Source organism: Muscardinus avellanarius, assembly GCF_963383645.1.
Source record: "Muscardinus avellanarius genome assembly, chromosome: 18".
Taxonomy (NCBI): Eukaryota; Metazoa; Chordata; class Mammalia; order Rodentia; family Gliridae; genus Muscardinus; species Muscardinus avellanarius.
The window spans coordinates 10,430,584-10,449,114 of NC_137804.1; the positions used below are offsets into that span (position 1 = coordinate 10,430,584).

Consider the following 18,531-nt stretch of genomic DNA (forward strand, 5'->3'; position numbering starts at 1 on the left):
AGAAGAAGAGTCAGAAAGGGGGTGGGGGACGGGGTGGGACCGAGAATCACGACAGATGCTGTGTGCATGCATGTTTGCGTCACTTGATGCATGATTACAATGCATCAATCAAAACATTAATAAAAAAGGAAAAGCTATAGTGATGGAGAGATCTGCCATTCTCTCCTGGACCATCAGGAGATGACACTTTCCAAAGTGATGGACTTGGCTCTGCCTCCCGGTGATGGCCACCTGTATATATTCTCATGGTCAAGAGCAAGCGTAGTTTCTGACAACAGTGAGCACTTGGGTGCAATTTGCAAGGGATTCTGGGAAGACCATGACAGTGTGTTTAGAGAGAATGCTCAAAGAAGAAAAAAAAAAAAAGAAGTGCTAAATTTGGGGGGCAAAGAGCGAGCTAGCCGGGCCACTGGGGTTTATGGGGGAAAGGCAGGAGAAAAGTCGGTCACTCAATCAATCTCAGAGGCCTAGACAGTGAGGGGACTGTGTTCTTTAACACCCTCTCTTTCCTAGGTTTTTCCGACCCTCAACAAATATATCAAACCCTTCTGCTTATTTTGCCTAAAAATAACAACAACCAAAGTCGTGTCTAGCCAGGCGTGGTGGCGCACACTCGTAATCCCAGCATTTGGGAGGCTGAGACAGGAGGATCGCGGTTCGCGGCCAGCCTCAGCTGCTAATCAGTGAGACCCTTGGCAACTCAGAGAGACCCTGTTGCAAGATAAAGAATAAAAAATAGGGTTGGGAGTGTAGCTCGGAGTAGAATGACCCTGGGAGCCATCCCCATTACTGCAAAAAAAAAAAAAAAAAAAAAAAAAGTCATGTCTATACAAGTCGTATTTTAGCCAAAATTTTTTTCAGACTTTATAATTCACCAAAACGTTCAAACATAAGAAAACAAAAGTCAAATGGTTATCTGAGTATTTTCCACTTGATAAAAGGAAGTAATTCTTATACATATTAGGGCTCGTCTCTTACTAGATGTGAAAATATTTACGGAGAGATGCATCAACAGAAAAGTCATGGTATAAAGCCCTAGCAGAGGAGACGCAAAGCCTTATGCTCCCCACATGGCTTCTAGCTTAAACACTTTGCTACCTAGCATAATTCCAAATAGTTCTAAAATGACTGTGTACCACCAGAGCTCTTGTAATTAACAGTTGTGCTCTTGTAATTAACAGCTGTGTGGTTAAACACAGGCTTGAAGCAAAAGCCCGGCGTCATTTCGAAGGCGGGCCCACCACTGGCCCGTGAGCGCGGTCCTTACGTACCTCCCACCGCATTACAGCGAGACGTCATTTCCCAGAGCACCAGAGCCATGGAGTAGACGTCAGTCTGCTTGAAGGACTCGACATTCTCCAAATTCATCCTGGATTCGAGGACTTCGGGAGCCATGTATCTTGCAGTTCCCACCTAAAGCAGAAACAGGCACTGAGATCCATCACTTAATCCCAGCTGATTTTTTATTTTCATTGGGTCGCCAATACAGTTCCCTCACATGTGTAGATACTCTTAAAAATAATCACCATGGCGTTTTAGAGGGCGAGAACTTCACAGACAGATATAGCACACCTGGGTTTAAAACAACCACAACAACAACAACAACAACAACAACAACAACCACAACCAGATATGCTGCAGGAGCATGCCCTGTACCTAGCCAGAAATAAGGATGCGGGTCTTGCCGGACTCCACTGTGGAAGCACTGGGCTGGCCATCCAGAAAGGATGTTCTGGTAATTTGTAATCACTTTTCAATTGCTCCTTAGCATTTGGGAGGCCGAGACAGGAGGATCGCGGTTCGCAGCCACCCTCAGCTACTTATTGAGGCCCTTTACAAGTCAGTGAGACCCTGTTTCAAAATAAAGAATAGAAAATAGGGCTGGGGGTAAAGTTTGGAGGTAGAATACCTCTAGATTTCATCCCCAATACTACAAAAGAAAAAAAAAGATGTTCTTTACCTAAAAAGCAGAGCCTGGAAAATTCAACAACATCCTAACCTGAGAGCTATCACAATATAGCTGCGATAGCTCAAATGTTTATTTTGGCTTTTGCAAATGAAATATTTTTTCATCCTTGAAACTCCGAGACATATGATGGAAATAATACCCATCAGTTTTGATCACTTAAAGACTGTTTTAATCTTTGTTTACCCCGTGGCACGTTCTGGTGTGCCAAGGATGCAGTATAATTTTATAACTCTCTACTAAATTAAAATCGTGGGAAAGTATTTTCATAAATTGAAATCATATTATATTGTCGTGGGTATGTCATTTAGTTATAGTTTGACTTTCGGGCCTGGGCTAATTTCTACAACCAATCATAGAAAAACATGTGTCCCCAGGACAAAGGAGAAAATACTTTTCAGGAGACCATTTCAAACTTAAAATATTTAATATCCGCTGTATGCACATCTTCACTAAGTAAGAATAAGCATTGTCCTATCATCCCACGGATCTCCGGAAAGTCAAGTAATTTGCTATTATCATTCCAAGACGCGTTTCTTATTGGTGTGTAGAGGAGAAAATTTTCTTTTTCACAGGTCCCTGCATGACTCATTACCCTGGCAATTCATTGTTTGTGTGTCAGCCTGTTTACCTCAACACTGCGTGCGCTGCCATGGACACAAAGGGCTGACTGAGCAGTAACCATGCTGCAGGAGCATGCCCTGCACCTAGCCAGAAATAAGGGTTAGGGTTAGGATGTGGGTCATGCCGGACTCCACTGTGTGGAAACACTGGGCCCGTCATAAAGAAAGGATGTCCTGGTAATTCATAATCACTTTCCAATCGGTCCTTAGCCAAAAAAGTTTCCATTTCAACCTGTGAAAGTTTTTTGACACTCTACAGTGTCCCCAAAGTAGAACCCTTTGTTTGCTCAGCCAATACTTGGGGGTCACTATCGCTTTCAGGGCATTGTGTCAGATACCTTGTGTGACCACCCAGATATGGATTCGTGTGCTTCAAGGATTCATGCCTTCTAGGACCCAGAAACAAACAGAACTACCCGTGGTAGAGAATAGAAAGAGCCAGGAATAATAAGCGAGGGGAAAAATATAAAATTTAAATGCCAGCGGCGCTCAAAGCAAAGAAAACATCCTTTGCAGATGGAAGAGAAATGAGGATTGATTGACTCGGGGATAAAAATGTCAGTTCTGAGTTGGAAAGGACTTGAAGACAAGAGGAGAAGTCCTGTCCATTAGCAAAGGTGTAGGAGCTAGGCAAGACAGGAGGGGAAATTCCGTCCATTGGCAACGGTGCCCACTCTAGACAAGACAGGAGGAGAAATCCTGTCCATTAACAGAGGTGCCTGGGCTAGACTCTACTTTGGCGAGCTTCCCTAATTAAGCATGCAGAGTACAAGAGAAACGAATGAAGAGGTAGGGTGAGGCTAGACATCAGGGCAAAGCAAGCCAGCGCCAACTCTAACTTGCCTGCCCACTGTTTGCGAGGTCATCCACAGACAGGGTCGGGTCCAGGCGCAGGGACAGCCCAAAGTCACACAGGCAGCAGGTCAGGTCATTCTTCACCAGGATGTTGGAGCTCTTGAGGTCCCTGTGTACGATGGGCATCTTGGGCCTGCCACAGGGGGTATGGTCACTGTGCAGGTGCGCGATGCCCCGGGCCAGAGAGCTGCCCAGCTGGCGCAGGTCCTCCCAGCTGATCACATGTTGTGTGAGATACTCCTGGAGGTTGCCCTTGGCGTGGAAGGCGGTGATCAGCCAGTACTGCTTCCCCAGCTCCGTCTTGCGCTCCTCGGCCGTCAGGAACTGTAGGATGTTCTCGTGTTTGAGGTTGATGTCTGAGAAAATGTCCTTCTCTGTCTTCCAGGAGGCGTACTCCTCATAGGGGAAGATCTTGACCGCCACCGTCTCGAACTGCTCCGAGGTGTTCTGCTTAAGCTTGGCCTTGTAGACCTCAGCGAAGCGCCCCTTGCCCACCAGGGTGTCCAGCTCAATGGGCAGCAGCTCTGTGTTGTGATTGATGTTGTTGGCGCACGTGGAGCTGATGTCTGAGCGGTCATCTTCCAGAATCATGGCGCGATGTTCGCTGAACTCCATCAGCTTCCTGGGCTTGCTGGTCTCCCAGGATGGGCTGAGCTTCTGTTTGCGGTGAATTCGGTAGCAGTAGAAGGTGACGATGACGGCTATGGCGATTCCCAGCGGTGGCAGGAGGCTGATGCCTGTCACTTGGAATATGACTCCCGGCCAGTCAGGGTTGCTGGTGGTAAATTCTGATGGGGGAACAAAAAAAGGGAGAGAAGGAGTTGGGGTTAATGAAAACCAAGACCATGCCACAAGCATCTACATGAATTAGCATCTATCTACATAGCTTTTGTGAATATTATTATTATTATTATTATTATTAATTATTATTATTTTGCAGGAATGCCAAAGAGCTGAGTGACGACGTATGGCACTCTGGGATAGGAGCTCATCACGTGGTGCAGTCTTGTGTATTGGTGGAGTGTGAAAAGGCTTAGAGGAACACGGAGGGCGTTGTCGTGAAGACAGCCTTTGAGCTGGTCTCCAAAAGATTGGAAGGATCAATGCAGGGCAGAAATCGCGTTATGTCAAAGAGAATGAACCCGTGATTTATCTGAGGGATTCTTTTAGACTTGTTCTGTGTTGGGGAAGAGAAAGAAAAAAGTTTGGTAGGTGGGATGGAACCAGATTTATACAATTGGCAGTATAAACATACTGTAGGTGTTTGAGCAAAAACAAAATCAAAACAAAAAACCAACCAACCAAACAAAAACCCCAAATAAAAAGCAGATATAAAAAAAAAAAACGTGGTGAGAACAGAGTCCAGGTAGACTGGAAATGATCATTAGCTCTCAAAGAAAATTCATGACCTAAGTGGCCCTTGATACCATCAGTTAATGAAATTCGGCCAGAATAAAGCCTGTGCATACCAATTCGGGATGTGTGGATATAAGATGATTTACTCTCTGTCCTTCATGGTAGTCTAAATGGAAATGTCAGCTTCCATTGGCTGTCCATGCTAAGGTTAAAAAGCTATTTGATGCCACTAGATGTGACCGTAAACCCTCAGACTGTCAAAAAAAAAAAAAAAATCATTGTCCTGAGGAGAGCACTTTAAATATAGAAAAAGGTATTTAATTTGATGATTAAGCCTTGAAAACAAATTCTTACACTCCTAGGAGTCTTGGATCGGGAGAGAGGACAGGTGGAACTGGAAGTACCAATAGACGTTGTGTGCCAAAGTAATTACAGAAAAGAGGAGGGAGGGGGAGTGAGCGGGGTGGGAATTGGGGAAGGGCTAATTGATGTGTGCATGTACGCCTCCACCATCTTGTACTCTATTAAGATGTATGACTACAATGCACCAATAAAAAATAGAGAAAAAAAAAGAAAAGAGACCAGCACAAAAGAAAAAAAAATGTTTCTGTGTAAATATATGGACTGTCCCTGCTGTCCCACCCAGTATTAATTAAATTAATTAATTTAAAAATTAAAGACTGATGAAAAATCATTCAATAGCAATGGTGGAGGACGGGGCTCACTCCTCAGAACTCCATCTCTATCTCTATTCTCTGAAATGTCCGATGGATGCATTTGCCCCCGGTACCCACCTGTTTCAATTCTCCATGTCATAATTGTAGGAAATGCATCCTATCATAAAATGGCTTGATTATCCAACTTACTGTTTCTCTCTGGATACAATAAGCTGTGTACGAGCAATGAGCGGGTCCACTTTGATCATCAGGACACACCCTGAACCTGATGCAGGATGCGCCAACTCATGGTATTTGACAAATGTCTGCTGTATATGTTGAATGAAGGCAATTCTCAAATTTCTGATGTTCTGTGGCAAAGTTTGGTAATTGCGTTCTGAGGATTCATGGCTAGTTTTTGTATAGCCCTGTGACCTAAGATTTTTTTCCCTTAATTTATAAAGCTCCGTCACACACACACACACACACACACACACACACACACACACACACACACTGATTCCTGCCACCAAGATTACACATGGTCCATAAAGCCTAAAATATTTGCTATCTGAACCTTTATAAAAATGTTTACTGGCCGGGCGTGGTGGCGCAGGCTTGTAATGCCCATGCTTGGGAGGCAGAGACAGGAGGATCGCGCAGGTTCAAAGCCAGCCGCGCGCGCTGGCTTAGGAGACCCTGTTTCCAAAGAAAAATGTAAAAATAGGTCTGGGAGTGTAGCCCGGAGGTAGAAGGGCTTCCAGGAACCCCAGTACCACCAAAAAAAAAAAAATGTTTACTGACCCCTATTCTACAGATATTATTTTAATATCCTGTAATACATTGGCAGAGTTTGGAGAACCTTGACGTTGTTTCAATGTGACATTCTTTTTCACAGACACGGAAATAAAATTAGAACATTTTAAACAATAACTTCATAATTACTTAGCTATGTCTTCATGAACACCTCCAAGTGAAGGGTTCATTGGTCTCCGGTGGGTGATTTCATTTATAGTTCCTAGCCATACAAAGGATCTTCGTCACTGGTCATTTCTATTTATTTTCAGGTTAAAGAAAAACACAAACCCAGAAATCCCTTGCCGTTTAGGTGTGGTATTGGCTTCAGAAGATTTTAGAAATCCCCGCTTCAATGTCGGAAACCAAAATTTTACTTTCCCCTTCAAATTTTCCGTGATTTTTCTTTTTGAAAAACCTACATGTAAAACTCTGTGGGGAGAGAAATTCTTGAACAACGTCTGTCAATCTTGAAACTTCAAAGAGGTGGTAAAGTACCCTAACAATATACTAACAATAGCAGACCTTCTGGAAGGAAGCTCTGGGATGTGTCTATCTAAACAGAAGCCACCCACACCCTCTTGCAGTGTTAACTCTTGGGCTGCTGCTTGAGCAAGCAGCAGCTGAAGGTGTCGGCTGCCCCTCCTTCACTTAGAGGGTGCAGAGGAAGTGCTTCTTGACAAATCCCAGTTACAGAGAAACTCAAACTGAACACCTACTATGCACTTGCTGGTGTTCTGAGTGTTTTTTTTTTTTTCTGTACTATGGATGGAACCCAGGGGCATTCTATCTCCAAGCCACACCCCTAGCCTTTTTTTTTTATTCTTATTTTGAAACAGGATCTCACTGAGTTCCAAAGGACCTCGCAAAGTAGCTGAGGCTGTCCTTGAACCATGATCCTCCTGTCTCAGCTTCCCAAACCTGGGATGACAAGCGTGCGCCACCACGCCCGGCTTGTGCTGAGTGTTTTATGCAATATTTACGTTGAGTTGGCAGAAATACTCTGTGCGGTAGAAACTGCTTCTTGTTACAAACACTGTTTTACAGACATGGATGTTGTAATTTCCCCAAATAATCAACGCAGGTAATAGCAGAGCTCTATCTGAAACAAGTTCTGTTTGATTGGATGGCACTCTTAAACTAATGCCATGTGTCCGTAAACTTCGCCTGGTGAGAGTTGAATAAGAATGGCTTCATACAACCTCTCAATTTGATAAAGTAGTTTTCTTTATTAGAGGCTGGGCTAAGTGCTTTTCTATCCCGTTCGGTGATATGGAACGTTTTTGAACAATCTGTCTAAAGGGGCATTTTTCTATGTGTGCAGATTATTCTTGGGTTTCACTATGACCCACAATTGAGTAACGTCCCTGAAAATGTGTGTTTTTTCCCTGACTGGAAAAAAAAAGGTTCTCTACATGAGGGAGAATCTGAAAATCTTTCTCTTTTTTCCCTCAGAGTCGATCCTAGAGCCTAACACATGGTGGCTCAAGACATCAATATTGCACTATAGAAGACTTGCATGTCTGCAGTCAGGATGGCCGAGCGGTCTAAGGCGCTGCATTCAAAAACTTCCATGAATAGTTTCTTACTATGAACAACAAATTAGATATAGCACTGGATGAAATTTCTCTGTTTATGAAAAATAAAACTATACTCTAATATTAAATATTTTCAGCCTGGCTCTCTGTGAATAAAATTCGGTAGTTCTGCAATTTTTTAAATTTAATTTTGAGCCAGGCGTGGTGGCGCATGCTTGTAATCCCCGCGCTTGGGAGGCTGAGACAGGAGGATCGCATGGGTTCGAAGCCAGCCTCGGGTACTTAGTGAGGCTCTCGGCAACTTAGCGAGACCCTGTTTCTAAATAAAATATAAAAAAGGTCTGGGAGTATAGCCCGGAGGTATAAAGCCTCTGGGTTCCACCCCCAGTACCACCAAAAAAAAAAAAATAAATTTTGAATGTCGAGGTTGAACCTAGGAGCATTCTACCTCTGAGCTCTATCCTCATCCCTATTTTATTTATTTATTTTTTTACTTTTGTAACAGGGTCTCACTAAATGGTTGAGGGCCTCACTAAGTTGCTGAGGCTGGCCCTGACCCTGAGATCCTCCGGTCCCAGCCTCCCAAATACTGAGATTGTGTATAGGCATGCAGCACTGTGCCTCTAATGAATTTAAGTGAGTAAAATGTATACCCTTAATATTCTCCAAACTTTAACTAAAATTTAACATTTCCTAATACTAGCTGTAACTGTGACTTTGTCATCAATAAAAGCATAGGTATTTTCATAACATATTGTTACACATGTCCTGACTTACTGCTTATATTCATTAAGCACTTATTTTTCTTGAGATCTGCTGCTCGCTAGACCTTATTGAAGCATTGCTATAGAAACAAATATTACTGTTTAGTAAACTCATTTAAACATCTTTTTTAAAAGATATATCATTGTGCTCTTATTGGTGTATTACAATGTAAATCATGTTGACAATGACATACATGTATCTTTGATCACTGTATTTCAATATATTTGGTTTCCTTTCAAATACTATGTGTTTTATTTTATGCTCTTTTGTGGGGGTGGACTGGGGACTTAACCCAAGGGCATTCTACCTTGGAGGTACACCCCTAATACCCCCCTTCTTTTTTGCTTTGAAACAGGGTCTCCTTAAGTTACTGAGAGCCTTGCTACATAGCTGAGGCTGTCCTCAAACCTGCGATCCCCCTGCCTCAGCCTCCCAAGGACTGGAATTACAGGCATGCACCACTATGCCCCGTTTATTTTATGCATTTAAAAACATCACCCTGGGAAATGGATGAAACTGGAGGACATAATGCTAAGTGAAATTAGTTAGCCACAAAAAATAAGAAATCGGATGTTTTCCCTAATATGCGAGAGCTAGGGAGAAAGGGGTAACAGGAGGAACTCGAGATGAAAAAGGAGATCCTATAGAGGAGCAAATAAGGCAGCATATAGAGAGCATCATGTGCTCTCTAAAGCACATGATGTACTTAAATATATCAAAGTCAATCACTAAGCCAAGCATGGGAAGGAGGGATGGGGAGGGGATTGGGTAAGGGATAATTGGGTGATATCTACATGTCTGTCTCCACCATCTTTGATCCCATTAAGATGTACGACTACAATGCACCAGTACAAAATTAAAAAAATAAAAATAAAAACATCACCCTGGGAAGGGGAAGTCTCCATCCTTCACCAGACTCCAAGGAGTCCATGGTGCACAAATACAAAACAAAACAAAACAATGCCGTTGTCCAATGAAGGCGTTCGAGCTCTGGCTTCTGCCAGGCTGTCCTGCGGCAGCAATTTGAGAATCATCTTTTCTCTGGGAAGTTGGTAGCTAGCACCGAGGTAGATCCGCCTGGCTGCCTGGGTACGTTCTACAAGAGCTACCTTGGACTCTGCCAGTGCTCGGCAGGTAAGACGGGCGCTCTCTAGTGACAAGGGAAGGCCTTGTTTTGAGGACTGTCTCTTAACAGTGATGGAGATGAGTGACATGCATCACGCTTTACTGGTCCAAATACTGAGCAACACATCTCATAAACATCATCTCATCTCCGTAGATGCTCCCACTTCACAGAGGAGACTCCTGAGCTCTGGATGCTGCTACAGCCTTTGCGTTTGCTTAGTAAATACAGACTCTTACTAAGTAAAAGTTTCCCCCAGTAGGTGCTCAATAAATAAACAAACGCCATCCTTTTCATGTTATAATTAACATAATGACTCGAGACAGGAAATTCTCGCTTCCTCTCTGCGTATCTCTGGGGAGCACAGTCTCCTTCCTTGGGTCATGGCCAGATGCACATACATTTCTGTTGCTTTAGATGAACATGCCGGTGCGTGGACATCTTTGTACTTACAGCGCCTATGACAACTTAGCAAGAATCTTTGCAGATGTCATGTGAGCCTATTGTCTATTGTCTTAGTAAAATTTTTGCCTCCCCAAACCTGTAGTTAGTGGAAGAATCGCCAACAAAGTTCAAATATTAAAGCAGGAGCCCGATTCTCAAAGCCACCTGTGTTGGCTACAATCTCTCAGGACACATTAACTGGTCTGATTAATATTTTTCTTTTTTAATCTTGTGGGCCCTAATGTAACGGTGTTTTGTTTTAATTGAATGACTTTTATTTAAAAACCATCAGAGAGGTTCAGTTTTAAGTTCTGCTTAGAAATGAATGTCGTATTTGGGTATAACAAGGGATTTAAAAAAAGCTGGAGGTAATCTGTTTTCACTATCTCCTGAGTTTGTGTGTATGTGTGTGTGTGCATGTATATGTGTGTGTGTGCATGTGTGTGTGTGTGTATAAATGCATGAGTGTGTGTGTGTACATGTGTATGTGTGGGTGTGTATATGTGTGTATAAATGCATAAGTGCATGTGTGTGTGTGTGTGTGTGTGTGTGTGTGTGTGGTTTACACACATGCTCGCATTGGAAGTCAACTTGTTTACTTTTAATCACTCCAGAGAACAGTATATCATGGGATTTCTTGGGGTTTTCTGTCTTTTTTTTTTTGTTCCTTTTGTTTTGTTTTTATAGCATACTTAATAATTATCTTTTGGAGACCAAAGACAATTTTTTTTTTACAAAAGGAATTTTACATTTGTCTTTCAAACCTATTTAAGAGTAAGGCTGACATTTGCAAATGGGTCTTCACTTGCAACTCTGCGTGGCCTCTCTATGTGGGAAGGATACCTGTGGTTGGAAACTTTCAGCTAGTAGTTGGTCCTAAAGGTTCGCTACTAGGGAGACAGCTTGATGAGACAAGAAGAAAGGGTTTGGAGCTATTCTGATCTGGGGGAGATGGATCTCTACTTGCTGGCTAGGTGCCGCCCACTAGGAGATCACCCTAGCTCTTCTGAGTGTCAAGTGAGATTACATACTTAAAGTTCCCGGCACGTAGAAGATGCTTAAAGACAAAGAAACAACAGCACTAACAACAAAACAAACAACTCCCTTGTCCTCATTCCTTTGTCTCAAAGGTATCTGAAATAATACACATAGCCCGGGAACATTCATTCCACAAATGAATACTCTGATTTCTCTTTTATACAAATTTGTTTTCATTTCAAAATAAAAAATAAATACAGAAAAGCCACAAACCATGCATTCATAGCCAATTATTATAAATCACCAGGTAGGTTAAACAATAAACCTTGGCCAGCCACCTCAGAGGTCCCTTGGTGTCTCCAACTAACCACAGAGGCTTCCCTCCCTGCCTCCCTCCTTCCAATAGGGACCACTATTCCTGCTTTTTGTGGTTATAGTTTATTCTTGTATTTAAAACTAAAACAGTTTCGCTGGGCGTGGTGGCACACGCTTGTAATTCCCGCACTTGGGAGGCAGAGACAGGAGGATCGCGTAGGTTCGAAGCCAGCCACGCTGGCTTACAAGACCCTGTTTCCAAACTTAAAAAAAAAAATTGTAAAAAATAGGCTGTAGCTTTAGGCAGCTTCTGCCATACCTCAGCCATTTTGGTCTCCAATGGATTCCAGAGAAGATTGTTAATTTTCAGAATGGAGGTCAATTCCCAGTAGCCAAATTATGGAGCCATCCTAGGCATCCATCAACAAATGAACGGATTGCAAAATTATGGTGCTATTCACACAATGGAATTCTACTCTGCAATAAAGAACAAGTGATGTCATTTGCAGGAAAATGGAAGGACCTTGAGAACATTATGTTAAGTGAGATTAGCCAGATACAGAAAGTGAAGGGCCATGTGTTTTCTCTGTGTGGAAGCTAGAAGGTCATAGGATACTGGAGGGACATCAAGTAATGGAGGAGAAACTCCAGTGGAACTAGGAAGGTAGTCTAGGGGATGAGGCAGGAGAGGGAGGGTCAGTGAAGGAATCACTTCTAATATAATTAAGTACATATGTAGGAATAACAACGCCAACGTCGATATCCTGTATGAAGAAGGGGGGATTGGGGAGAGCCCGAGGTAAACCTACCAAGTGCTGGGTGCATGGACGTCACTATCACTGTGAGTTATATTATGAGTTGAGACTATACTGTACCAATCCAAGAATAAAAAAATTAAAAGATCTAATGTATTAAAAAACAAAAATATGCCGGGTGTGGTGGCGCACGCTTGTAAACCCCGCGCTTGGGAGGCGGAGACAGGAGGATGTGCAGGTTCGAAGCCAGCCGCGCGTGCTGGCTTAGGAGACCCTGTTTCCAAAGAAAAATGTAAAAGTAGGTCTGGGAGTGTAGCCCGGAGGTAGAAGGGCTTCCAGGAACCCCAGTACCACACACACACACACACACACACACACACACACACACACACACACACAAAATAAAATAATAATAATAATAATAATAATAATAATAAAATAATATAGTTTCATCATCTGAATGTGCATCTTTAGTTTCCTTGGTAATAATAGGATTGGAGACATATGCAAGAGTATGTTTTCTGCAGGATTATATAAAAAAAAACTTTCTAAAATAACAACAATAGTCAAATCATTACATGAATATTTAATATATATATAATCAAACAGGATCCAGGAGACAAGTCCAGAAAAGTGCCTCTCTATGATAAATAACCTGCATCCAGGGATAGCGATGCTTTCCTACAATCTCAGTGCTTAGGGGACTGAAACAGGAAGATTGCAGGTTCAAGGTAACAACCTCAGCAACTTAGCAAGGTCCCTCAGCAGCTTAGTGAGATCCAGTTTCAAAAATGAAAGAAGCCAGGTGTGGCGGCGCACGCTTGTAATCCCAGCATTTGGGAGGCTGAGACAGAAGGATCATGGTTCATGGACAGCCTCAGCTACATAGCAAGGACCTCTGCAATTTAGTGAGACCCTGTTTCAAAATAAAGAATAAAACATAGGGCTGAGGGTATAGCTCAGAGGTAGAATGTCCCTGGGTCCATCCCCAGACCTGCAAAAAAAAAAAAAAAAAAGAAACAAAAAGAAAGAAAGAAAAATAGTGCTGAGGTTATGAGGTTATATAGCTCACAGGTAGAATGCCTCTGGATTCAACTCCAGAAAATAAAATAAAATAAAGTAAAACAAAATAAAATATAAAAATATCTGGCCTATTTCAATTCAATATCATGAAAGACAAAAAAAAGTACAAACTGAGGAGGCAAAACAAATTTTATGTATGTCCCTTGATGAGATTCTGAATTTAATTAACTTCCATAGATCCATAGCTCTGGTTTTAGAAACTTTAATATGCATAATAGTGTATCTATGCATATATTTACAGGTATATACATATATGTGCATATGGCTGAGCGTCTATACACAAACATGCATAGACACATAAGAAATCCCCAGCAATGATTTTACATATATTTATATATATATTTATATATATTTGGTTTATATGTAATATATTTGGTTTATATGGTTTACAGATGCAGCACTCATAAATATTACTACCATCTAACATAACTATGTGTTAGTTCTATTATATTATACACACACACACAAACACACACAGACACACAAACATGGTTTACAGGTGTAGAACTCATTAATCTCGCCGCCACCCTCTGCATCTGTGAACATTTTGTCAGCACCTTGCTGAGTCTTTGTTACTGTGTCATTTAAAGTGTGGTCCCCAGACCAGCGCCATCACATGCCTGGAAACTTATCAAAATGCGGAGACACACCGCTCTGTCTTAAAGGGGCAGAGTCAGAATCTTCATTTAAAAGTTTCCTACATGGCTCACTTGCATGTTACTTTCAGAAGTACTGTTTTAGCAAAAGTGGAACAAGTTCCTTGGTACTCTGCCATAAGATGCTTCCTTCTTACAAGGAAGTTTGAGTGCAATCTCTTGCCAAGCCCGGGTACAGCTGGATTCAGTACTGGCCAATACGAGAATGCTCCGTGAGAATTTCCTACTCAATTAAGTAAAGGAGGAGTGTAGACTGAGCTATGAGTCCTCATTCATCATCTCAATAAAAAACAAACAAATGCAAACAATAAAAACCATTTTAACTAAACAACAGAGGAACAGAAAGCTCACTGGGCATATGGGATTTAATTTAACCAGCAGCCTATTGGCAGGACTGTTAGACATTCTGGACTGACTTTGAGAATATCCCCCCCCCCCAATGATGGAAGAATTCTTCTCTCCATGCAATTGTTTTATTCCAACGGAACATACTTCAAAAGAAAGCTATTCCCACATTCTCCAGCCCCTTCATATTATATCTTGCTTCTTTTATCAACAAAAGAGTCTTACATGCAGTCTAACCCAATACAACAACCTCTTCTGGAATATTGCTGAAAAATAGAGGGAAAACCTGTAGTCGAAATGTCATCATAGAGGAACCCATATCCCTTAACCACAGATAATGTTTAAATATTGGAATATTAAAAAAATATTCTCTGTACTTCTGCTTATTTGGTCCTCACGATACTCTCTAAGGAAAAAAAGACAACATAATGATTCCTTTTCCTACAGGGAGTGAGACCTTAAACTACTCTTGGACTTTTAATCCATTTCTCTCAATCATTTATTTTTCAATCTAAACATCCTGGTTTCCTTCAATCACTCTTCCTTTTCTGTTTGTTTCATTTATGAGACTGGAGATTGAACGCAGGGGCATTTGATCTCTGAGCTATACCCCAGCCCTTTTTAATCGCTAAGGTCTCACCAAGTTGCTGAGGCTGGCCTCCAACCTGCGATCTCCTGTCTCAGCCTCCCAGTTACTGGGATCTCAGGCACGCTCTACCATTTTCAGATCTTCAATTACTATTCAAAAGCCGTCTTTACCAGACTCTGAAGCTGACGTATGTATCAGATCCTAAAATCTGCTTCCATAGCACACCATCCAATAAATGCTCAATAATGATAGGCCCTATTTTGTTTTTAAAGCAGACAGTAATCTGCTCTCTGAAGCCATTCTTGCTACCTTCTCTTTTTCTTTTTCTTCTTTCTTTCTTTTCTCTTTCTTTCTTTCTTTCTTTCTTTCCTTTTCTTTCTTTTTCTTCTTTCTTTCTTTATTTATTTTTATTATTATTATTATTATTTTTTTTTTTGCTTTTCTGGCCACTCACATCCAGTGGATGGTTCTAGACATCTGTGTCCACACTGGGCTGCCGCCTGCGGTGAATCCTGTCAGAGAAGTCTCTAGAACGCACAAACTCTCAACCAATAACCACATCTGGTCTCGGTGCCTCTGTTTAGTTTGCTGCTCAGGGAAAACAGTCCTTACAAAATGAATCGCTTTACTCTAAGTCACTTAAAAATACATTCCAAACTTCCTTGACTGAGTCAAGACGCCCCTGGCACATACTGTATTATGCCCTCGGCCAGACGTGGTCTGCGCTGAGAGATTCAGAATACACTTCTAACCAGAGTTTGTGCTCAGCCCTTCGCTCCTTCAGCTCTGAGTCATCCCCTCAGAAAACTGATTCCTCTTCTCAGGGGTGAGTCGAGTGGACTTTAATCCATGATTTTCTTCTTTCTCTAACAACCTTCGTCAACCACATTTCCACACCTTCTCTTTTTCTGCTGCTTTTACACTAGAAGGTGAATCCAGTTTGCTTCTCTTAAAACAAACACACATAGTTGGCAAGCAGCTATTTTGGGGGAAGGGGAGGCAAGTGCAGAATTCAAAGGAAGCTTCCCCAGAACCCCCTAAAGGCTCCAAAGCGCCATTTATTCTCCTTTCTTACATGTAAGAGGTATGTTTCCCTTAAGAAGTCAGCTCCCTGACGTCGGGGCCGAAGGAGACTTGGGAGAGAGGGGGCGGCCTTTTTAAGTCTCCCCTTCATCGGAAAGCCATGCAAGTCAATAAAATGCTCCGGTCATGTGATCGATACTCAGAGGGGGCTCGCTGGATGGCGACGGGCAACGCCATGAAGGCTGCCATGGGTCCAGAGGGAGCCAGCTAGCTGCGATGTCCCGCTAGCAAGTTAAACACAGACAGGAAACCGCACGTCTGATACTGTACCAAAAAAAAAAAAAAATCATTCGTCTTCCTGCCAGAGTGAGGCCTGCAAAACCAAAGAGGCTGTTTTCACTTAAAAACAAAATTATACAACAATGAGTGAGGAAGGAATGAAACTTCAGGAAGTCCTTTCCTCCTTCCTCACAACAGCTCGGGGTAGAAGGTGAGCCTCCCATGCTCAGTGATGAAGCCCGCGCGTAGCTGGCAGGCCGGCCACGGGCATCGGGTGCTGGTGCGCTCTAATGCTTGGCTGCCCTGGTTAACCACATGGGTTGGATTCTGGATTCTGAGTCAGAAGTTTCTAAGCCAGGCGTGGTGGCGCGCGCTTGTCATCCCAGCGTTCAGGAGGCTGAGACCAGAGGATCGCGGTTCACGGACAGCCTCAGCTACTTAGCGAGGCCCTTCGCAACTCGGTGAGATCTGGTTTCAAATATAAAAAAGACAGCCAGGTTTGGTGGCGCACGCTTGTAATCCCAGTGCTTGGGAGGCTAGACAGGAGGATCGCACAGGTTCGAGGCTTCGGCTACTGAGTGACGCTCTCAGCAACTTAGTGAGATCCTGTTTCCAAATAAATTATAAAATAGTTCAGGGAGTAGAAATAAGCCCCTGGGTTCCACCCCCAGTACACCCCCCACACTATAAATAGATAAATACATTATATATACACTATATATATACACTATATACACTATATATATACACACACACTATATATATATATATATATATATATTCTCTCTATGTAGACTAAAAAGTATATATATATATATATATATATATATATATATATATTTCAGAAGTATAATGCCCCTGGTTTTCATCCCCAGTACTGAAAAAAAAAAGAAGTTTCTAGAGCCTTCTTTCCAAGCTAGTTAGCTAGGACTGATAACATTACTTACAGTCCTATTCTGTTCCAAAAGAGAAAAAAAAATTTACATGTAATCTATTAATAGACACAGTGAAAGATATAAAAGTCAAAATAGGAGCTGAAACGATGACAAATGGAATCTGAGTGTGGGTAAGATGGTACAGCCTGGACGATAATAATATACAGCGTGCATGAGACCTGTTTTTGTAAAGTGGTTGTACGAAACAGCCACGTTAGTTGTACGAAACATAGCCAAGTCCAATACTTTGCTTGCTGCCTGTGGTCGCTTCAACAACAGAAAGAGTGGCTGCAGCAGGGGAGCGGAAATCTTTATTATCTGGCTTTTTTTTTTTTTTTTTGCGGTACTAGGGATGGAACCCAGGGACATTCTACCTCTGAGCTACACCCCCAGCCCTATTTCTAATTCTTTATTTTTATCTTCATTTTTATTCTTTATTTTTATTCTCACTGAGTTGAAAAGGGCCTCACTAAGTAGCTGAGGCTGGCCTCGAACCGTGATCCTCCTGTCTCCGCCTCCCAAATGCTGGTATTACAAGCGTGCGCCACCACGCCCGGCTTTATTTGGCATTTTATCAGAGAACTTTTGCTGATCCCTGTTCAATCACCTTCAAAGTGTCCTGAAGCTCACAAGCAAACAGGTCCTTATGAAGAGAACAATGTTGTCAACACAGCTAAAAGAAACTTCTTCCTCAGGGAGACAGCAAGACAGAGCAATGAACGGTATCTTCAAGCCTGCTCTCTACAGGGCACGTAACGCTTTGACTCCCTGGGCCGCTTCTGATGAGTGGCACTAAACACAATCCCTATGGGAATGTTTTCAGGAAGGAATTAAAAGTTGACATGGAGCCGGGCGTGGTGGCGCACGCTTGTAATCCCCGCGCTTGGGAGGCGGAGACAGGAGGATCGCGCAGGTTCGAAGCCAGCAGTGCTGGCGTAAGAGACCCTGTTTCAAAAATATAAAATAGGTCTGGGAGTGTAGCCCAGAGGTAGAAGGGCTTCCAGGAACCCCAGTACCACCAAAAACAAAAAAAAAAAAAAGGTATGACTTGAGGAGACAGGACAACACATCTGAAAGGTGACAGGTGATCACAACCCAGGGCGGCCTTCGTCACTGCTGTGGCTCTGTGTTCCTGGTACCGCCCGCCTCCCCTTCAGTTCCAGAAGAAGTAGATTCCTGGCGTTATAATCAGTCTGTTGAAACTCTGGGGTTTGAGTCCAATGTTAATTCCCCTTCTTTTGTGGCGATGGTGCCTCTAATTTTCAAGATTAAGAGGTTTAGTTCCCATTTAGGAGGAAAGGCAGAATGGCCAGGGATCTAGTCACTTGGGAGCTGGGATAGTCCTAAAGCACACCTCCTTTAATTACCATGGCTCCCATTTTTGCTTTTATGTTCCCAACTCTAGCAGATAAGCATAACAAACAACTGTACATCAAAATAATTCCGGTGAGC

The 18,531-nt window shown here is 42.5% G+C and overlaps 1 protein-coding gene across 5 annotated transcripts in view; it reads right to left on the minus strand.

The window, feature by feature from the left end:
* Positions 1-18,531, minus strand: part of TGFBR2 (transforming growth factor beta receptor 2) — a gene marked incomplete at both ends in the record, with an annotated part of 98,951 nt that overhangs the window by 16,974 nt on the left and 63,446 nt on the right. For 4 of the 5 annotated variants that reach the window (XM_080715725.1, XM_080715724.1, XM_080715723.1 and 1 more), the window contains 2 exons: positions 1,272-1,413; positions 3,433-4,232. The exons of the other annotated variant lie outside the window; for it this stretch is intronic. In XM_080715725.1, the coding sequence (XP_080571851.1) occupies positions 1,272-1,413; positions 3,433-4,232 (942 nt within the window). The remainder of the gene's footprint in view (positions 1-1,271; positions 1,414-3,432; positions 4,233-18,531) is intronic. 5 annotated transcript variants of the gene reach the window in all.